A 7760-nucleotide genomic window follows, 5' to 3' on the forward strand; every position below is an offset into this window, starting at 1 on the left:
CTAGAGTCTTCTTACTTACTTGAATTTTAGACTTGAAGTTAATTTTTTCATACTTCTGAAAGTCCACTGATTTAATTGCTAATAACTTAGTTAAAGTTCTGACTGAGATCATACAGTCTTCAGTGAAAATCTCTGCATCAAAGCATTGCAAACCCTGCTCTCTCTTCACAGGTGGCTCTACATTTTGTGGTATTGCATCTCTGTGTTTGATGGGCAAACTGGAGGAAGTTTTTTCAGAAAAAGAACTGAACAGAATAAGAAGATGGTGTATAATGAGACAACAGAATGGCTACCATGGACGTCCCAACAAACCTGTAGACACTTGCTATTCCTTCTGGGTGGGAGCAACATTGAAGGTAGTGTACAGAACAGCTATTAAGTATAGTTATTCACTTGTTTTGATTTCTTTAAGCACCATTTTCTCTGCTTGAAAGAGTTAGATATTTGACACAAGTGCACCAATATGCGCCAATGTCTTTCATCTTGCAAAAATGCAGGAAATGGAGGTTTACCAGATTAGTGCTGTCTGTGCTGTCACTGCTTATCTCAAAAATAGGCACTAAATTCTAGTATTAAAAATATGCTAAGACTTAGTATATTACTGTAACGATCTAATTTCTTTTCAGCTCTTGAACGTATTCCAGTATACAAATTTTGAGAAAAACCGAAATTACATCCTGTCAACTCAAGATCGCCTTGTTGGTGGATTTGCCAAGTGGCCAGATAGCCATCCAGGTAATACAACTTTTCAAAATTACTGTGAGTGTGTTCTAAGTAAGAAATGCATTCCAGCAGTCAGACATGTGAGAGGTGTAAGGGAAATCGTACTCTTCCATAAAAGAAAAAAGATTAAAAAAGCCCTCAAAGTATAATAAGGTTTTCATTTTTGAAGTAGAAAGAGGGAGATGAAGTTTTTCCCTGTACAGCCGCAGAGGAAGTGAACTGTTGTCGTTTAGATTACTATTAAAAGAGTATCACTGTCTATTTAGTATGTGTTTAACTGTTCTGCTTAAAGGGAATATTGTGCTGTAGGTATCTCTGTAAATTGAGTTTAATATATTAAAACATTTGTTTCTTTAGTAAATTAATCATTTCAGCTTATTGAGAAGTCATTGATATATGTAAAAACAGTCAAAATTTACATAGTTCCGTACTGTCATTTGCAGATTGTGGTTGTACGTATACATCTGAAAGTTAATTATTATGCTTTTGGAAGTGGATAATTTGAAGGAAAAATTCAAAAGGATGTTAAAATCTCTTCATTTTAAAAGTTGTTGGAATTCAGTTTGGGTATTGCAAACTTGTGAAAACAAAGCTTGTGCCAGTAGTGTTGCCCATGGGATTTTGTACAGGGAAGATAAACTGACCAAATAAGACAAAAATTTAGTCATGATAAAGGAAGAGTCTGTTCAGAATCTGTGCCCTGTTATTTAATCTTTTCATAATTTCATTTTGAACAACAGTTCAGAATTTTTTGAGGTGAAACCACACTGACAACACCATGCTTGTGATAGGTTTGCTTCTGCCACTTGCCTGAAAATCAGTTTAGGATTTCAGAGGAATTTCGGAGGAATTTTTGGAGAGAGTGTTTTGGTTTATCTTAATGAAACAGTTACCTTGTGAGTTGGAGATCAGAAAAGTCTGTTTCAAACGCCTGTTGTGTGTGAAGTGCCTTATCCTGTCTTAAACTTAATTTCCTTTTATGACAAGGTTGCCTGCCTAGTTGACCAAGGGAAGCCAGTTGTGACCTAAGGCTTTCAATACTGTCCCTTCCAGGATCCTTCTGGACAAACTGTCCAGCACATGGCTGGGTAAACACATCATGTGATGGGTGACCAACTGGCTCATGCATTGGGCAAAAAGGGTTTAGTGACACCAGACTGGTGACCTGTTACTAGTGGGGTTCCGCAGGGGTCTGTCCTCAGTTACGTGCTCTTCAACATTTTCATTAATGCCTTGGACACAGGACTGGAAGGAATACTAAATAAGTTCACAAACAACACTAAATTGGGAGTAGCTGTTGGCTACTCAAGGGCAGAGAAGTCTTGCAGAGTGTACAAATTGGAGATGAACAATCACCAATCGTATGAAGTTGAACAAGGGCAAGTCCAGGGTGTGCATCTGGATAGACTGGGAAACAAGAGGCTGGAGAGCACCATTGCAAAAAGGGCCTTGGGTCTGGGTGTTCTGGTCAACGGAAAGTTGAACATGAGCCAGCAGTGTCCCTGGCAGCCAGGAGAGCCACCCGTGTCCTGGGGTGCATCAGGCACAGCATCACCAGCCGGGCAAGGGAGGGGATTGTCCCACTCTGCTCTGCACTGGGGCGGCCTCACCTCGAGTGCTGGGGGCAGGTCTGGGTGCCACATGTAACCCTGGTGTAAGGTGGACATCAGGAGCAGCATGGGATAGGAGAGTAAGAGTATCCCATTTTGGTAGCAGTCATCTCTTGATCAAGCTGCATGAATTCCTATCCTTAGGGTATCTCTCAGGAAGGAGGGAAGCTAGGAAAAGTAATGGCTTCTTCAATTTCTCTAAGTCTTGCTGTTGGCAGCTATTGGCACTAATTTTGTTGTTTCAGTAGTTAGCTGCTCATGGAGTAACCAGCCAAAAAATGCTTGCAAGAAAAAAAATTTGCTTTCTGGACTGGTTATTTTCAGATGCTTAAATCCTTTTGCTTTTTTGGCTGTGGCACTCAGAAAAAATCAAGTAGTGCACAAGTTGTTACAAAAGAAATCTGGACTTTAGTTCATGCTGGTAGCTTTGGGCAGAAGTGTTTTCCTTCCATCAAAACTCAAGTTTAAAATAGCAGTTGATTATTTGTTTTCCTTGGCTATAATTACTTGGGGGTGTTTGAGTATAGGAACACTTGGCTGTTACAGACTGAAATGTTATCTTTTTTTTCTTTTCTGTCCTTTTTTCAGATGCTCTACATGCCTACTTTGGGATCTGTGGTTTGTCATTAATTGGAGAAGCTGGTATTTGCAAAGTTCATCCCGCCCTGAATGTAAGCACAAGAGCATCAGAGCGTCTTCAGCACCTTCATCAGATCTGGAACACACGGACTTTAAACAGCGTTCAGACGACACACACCTCTCTACATGACTGATTTAGACTTGAATTTAGTTCTGGTAGCATAATTGTAGCCCAGGGTTAAAAGCCATGTATAACCAATGTGCTCTTTTAAGTGCTGGAGTCATACAATCAGATCTGTGTTGCTGGCATCACTTTGATAGGGAGTTGCCTTCAGCAGGTTATTCTGCATTGTGAAAAGGGAAATGATTATATAGAAGTTTGTCACCGCAGACTGTAAATGGCTTTTCAGATGGCTTTACTTATAAGAAATCCCTTGAGGCATTTAAACTTCATTTTAATTTTATTTTTTTAAATTTGTGCATACTGTGTCAAAATATATAATGGGGAAGTATTTTCAAAATTGTTTACATATCATACAGTATAGCACAGAACGTTGAAGTTCTTTATAATCTTACTGTTTGACATATTTTTGGGTAGAGAATCTCCCATATTAAGTCTCAGTTAAAAGTTACCTATTATCATCAGCTTTCAGATTCCATAAACTTTGTTTTTCACAAACAAATTAATTAAATACAAATAAAATTATTTTATTCAATATACTGGACTTTTAAAGTTGTGTGGCCTTACTAAATGGATTTCAGAATTCTTCTGAGTAGGTTTTACACAGATGCAGTGGGTTGTTAGCCAGATAAAGAGTTTTCATCTGAAATAGTTTCTTCATGTGAAGCTTGCTAGGAGTGAAGGGATATTGATGTGTGTCAATAAGAGATACTCAACCCAGTCTTTTGGAAGCATAGCTGTGTGCAAGAGTAGCATTAGAACCCGCTTCCAAAGACAAACCTTTGCAATACATTGAAGTTGTTCAGCTTAGAGTAATGATGAACATTCTCAGCTTCTTTAGTGCTTTACTAGTGCCTTAATTTGTATGCTTGAAGTGCTGTTCAGAGTTGAAGCAAGTAACTTTGCAGCTGGTGTATTTGTGGCTGGTCAGTTTGTGCATTCACTAGATACCATGACATCTTTCTACTTGCCAGTCATTACCAGCACTTTTTTTTTCTAAAGGTTCCAAAGACAGCTGAAGACTTCTTAAAACAGATTAAGTGCACCATTTGCCACTGCTGAGCCCAAAGAGACAGGATCGTAGACCATTTTGGTCAGCAAAAAGAGCTTTGGGGATAAACACGATTCCTGTTTTGCAATGCAGGGCAAGAGAAAAGGGTAGTGTAGTTGTACCCCTAGCACACATGTTGTAGAGATCCAATAGGTATCTTTAGGCTACCAGAACAATCTCAGTGTCCAAACCTGTAGAAGCCTTCTTACCTAAATAAATAGTTTTTATTTCTATAGCAGATTAATTTACATGGCAGCATTGGGAGCATAACTAGCGATAGTGATCTGCTTGGAAAAGCAGAGGAGGAGCAGGGGACAGTAAGATGTATGATGTAGACATGTCCCAGGAGACACTTTATTTGGAGGAGGAGAGACTAAATAGTTGGAAAAACTAGGAAGTCTGACGGGGTGGAACCAAGAGAACTGTAGGGCTGTTACTGGGGAGGGCGAATGAGGTACTTGAGTAGGACTGTTGTAGAGTAAGAGAACTGGAAACTGGGAGATACTGAGGCTGGAAGCAAGAGCAAAGAATGTGGAGTAATAATGGAACCAAACTGGTTGAAAGGATCTGAGCTGCCTAGGGTAAGATTGGGGCGTGAAAGAAAGGTAATGACTCAAGGAACATGAGGGAGTTAAAGAGAGGAAGACAGAGCTTGGGAATTAGTTTTGCTGCTCACATGCTGAGATGACCAGAAATCCAGCCACAAGTAAAAAGAACTAGTGAGATACCTAAAAGAGAGGATCTCCCAGGCAGGGGGCTCACTACAGCAGTTCCTGTGGGAATCCCATTTTCCTGGAGGGGCTTAACCAGATATTGGTCAGCAAAGGCTGAAGCCGCTTCCCTGAGCAGAAGTCTCTTGGGTCATGGGGGTCTACCTAGATGAAAACCCGTTTAAAACCAAACAAGAAAAATCTTGAAGTCAAAATTTTTCAAAATAGCACAGTATTTGCTTGTCTTTGCATCAGATGGTGGCCACAAGTTGACTCAAGGTAGGGTAGGATGGGTTTCTGGAACACGGTGTAGTTGCAATGAAGATGAGATGTAATTGTAGCTACCCATCCCCACTACTGCTCTGCCTTGCTGGTGAACTATCTTTGAGATTTTTAGCATTTACTACATGCCCTAGTAGAGGGAGTAGCTTTGAATTTCAGAAGAGTTGAATAAGGTGTTCTTAGTCTCTGCTGGGAAACAGCCTAAATATTTGTTCTTACTTAGCTTCATAAAAAATGATGTATTTGATTGTCGTGAGGCAAATCCATGCTTGCAAAATCCTAAACTGTGGTTCCTGAGTTGCCCTACATGTGACCAGGTTCTCATCTGTGAGGGACATCTGGATCCCTCAGCAGAAAATAAGGGGGTAACAGTGAAAAATCATATTATGTGAATAAGAATTTAAATTCTCATGGCAAGTAATTTAACAGTTTTCTGCCTCAAAAAGCAGATAATATTTCTTGCTTTGCTTTCTGTATCTGTAAGCTACCCTGGGTTCTTTATATGGATTTTACATTTCATGTCTCCTTGGCCCCCAGTTATTCTACATCTTTTCAGGCTGCATGTTGGCTAGCAGAGCTAGCCTTTCCTAAAGGTTGCACGAGGTGTATTTGTTTCTCATTAACTCCCAAAGTTTGATGAAGGCAGCAAAATATGTATGCCTTCGCCTCAAGCTGAGTGTCTAATTACTCTAATTGGTTTGAAATCTTCAATCTTTTTTAAGTTGACAAAAATCTGTATTAATAACCAACTCTGCATTCATGATTAGCCATTCTAAATTCCCCAACTGATGTCAGGCAAACAAATGATGAATATTGAATGTTCCTGTGTAGCAGACATCTGGATTCTGACTGTGTTGAATTGCTTCTCTGATTTTTGTGGGTTTTTGTGTCTTCTGACTGGAAAAATGTTAAATGAGAAGACAATGGACAAGAGTTTCACAGAAGTCCATAACCTAAAATCACTTTTAAAGGGGATACATCAAAATACAGCTAAAATTTAAATGTGAACTGTGAAGTTTAAATGTAGCTAGAAAAAGCAAACCATGTGATTATTACCTACCTCTAATAATTTTGTGTTAACCACAACTTTACATTGCTGAAACTGAACTTACATAAGAAATTAATGCATTAAATCGCTTTACCATGTGCTTGAGGATGTAAAACCTCTTGGCTATCAGGCTGACAAACGTGTGTGCCTCTATCCTATCTGAAACACTCCCAAACTCTATGTGTGGCCCAAGTTTCTCTTCCAGAAAAATGGGTTTAAAATGGTATGTTGAACAAAGGAAGTCAAATGTGTGTTTTCCATAGGATCTGAGGATTGGGGATATAAACATTGTCACTAAGGCTTTCAGGGCCGCTTGATTTGTACATAGCTGCTGGCAGATATGATAACACCATTTTGGAAGGCTGCTGCTAAGTATGTTTGTATTTATGAATTTTCATCTTGAGAACTGTTTTTTCTAAATGGAACAATCATTATCACTGAAAAAAAACTAGCAAGTAAGTTGGGCATTGCAGAAATATGTATTCTGAAGCACATAGTAAGAGTACCTTGCTCCATGCTCTAATGCCCAAGGTAAAAAAACAACCTGAGAGGAGCAGAAGAAGCTACATCAAATGTGCTTTCTCCATGGATGGCAGTATAAAAATTAAATACTTTGTAGAAACTGTTGTGTTCCCTGAAAAATACATTTCAACTTTGTACCAAGTAAGCCATTCAGTATGGGTTTGCCTAGTGTAGAAGGGGAGAAACAGTGATTTCCAAAGTCAAAGCCTTTGTGGACAGCCCATCTCCTGGCATTTTGGAGAAACCTTGCTATCAGTGTCCCTGTGGGGGTGAAAGAGATGTCAGGACATGCATGAGAAGCAGAGAGAGCCTAGGTAAGAAGATGCTATTGCTGCAACCAAAATTTGAGACATCTCCAAAATTTGTCAGTTGAATGAGATTATTGGTCTGTTTAGGTTGATGTTTAATATTGTGGTGGTTCTGAAAAGCTCTTTTTTTGCTGTTGCAAGAAAAGGCTACTTAACAAGTTTTCCTCATTTCAGACAGTATCGGGTGAAAAAGAAGAAAGTCTCAACATCTTTATACTAAATGGTTATTAAATTACTCCACTGAGTGGTTACAGTGTGTTGTAGATTTACACTTTCCATTCACCATTTTAAAGCTTTTGTGTTCCTGGTCTCTATTTGCCTGATTGGTTTCTGAGTTTAATAAAATTCAATGAACTGTTGGGAAACCAAGGGAAAACTGTAATTTCTTTTGAACTGTAGCTCTTGTCATGTCTTTTTTTCCAAATTACATGTTCTGGGTGAGGAGCTGTCTTCCTGAGGGCACAGAGAATGATAACCTCCAAAGGTTTTCAAGCTGAACCCACTAAAGGCAGCAAACCCTGACACTACTACTTTATTTTTGAGGCTCTGGAAAAGTGCCTTATTTGATAACTACATTGTAAGGACATAGAATCGTAGAGTGGTTTGGGTTGGAAGGGACCTTAAAGATCATTCGTTCCACCCCCCCTGCCATGGGCAGGGAGACCTCCCACCAGATCAGGTTGCTCAGAGCCTAGTCCAGCCTGGGTTTGAAGACTTCCAGGGATGGGGCATTCACAACTTCTCTG

The 7760-nt window shown here is 39.5% G+C and overlaps 1 protein-coding gene across 1 annotated transcript in view; it reads left to right on the forward strand.

Annotated features, from left to right (window-relative positions):
* The window catches only part of PGGT1B (protein geranylgeranyltransferase type I subunit beta), a 30375-nt gene extending 22996 nt beyond the window's left edge, over positions 1 to 7379 (forward strand). Inside the window, 4 exon segments of the mRNA XM_008629156.2 lie at positions 172 to 356; positions 627 to 735; positions 2922 to 3056; positions 3059 to 7379. Of these exon segments, the coding sequence (XP_008627378.1) occupies positions 172 to 356; positions 627 to 735; positions 2922 to 3056; positions 3059 to 3102 (473 nt within the window). The 3' untranslated portion in view covers positions 3103 to 7379.
* The last annotated feature ends 381 nt before the right edge of the window (positions 7380 to 7760 follow it).

Source organism: Corvus brachyrhynchos, unplaced genomic scaffold (assembly GCF_000691975.1).
Source record: "Corvus brachyrhynchos isolate BGI_N302 unplaced genomic scaffold, ASM69197v1 scaffold90, whole genome shotgun sequence".
Lineage (NCBI taxonomy): Eukaryota > Metazoa > Chordata > Aves > Passeriformes > Corvidae > Corvus > Corvus brachyrhynchos.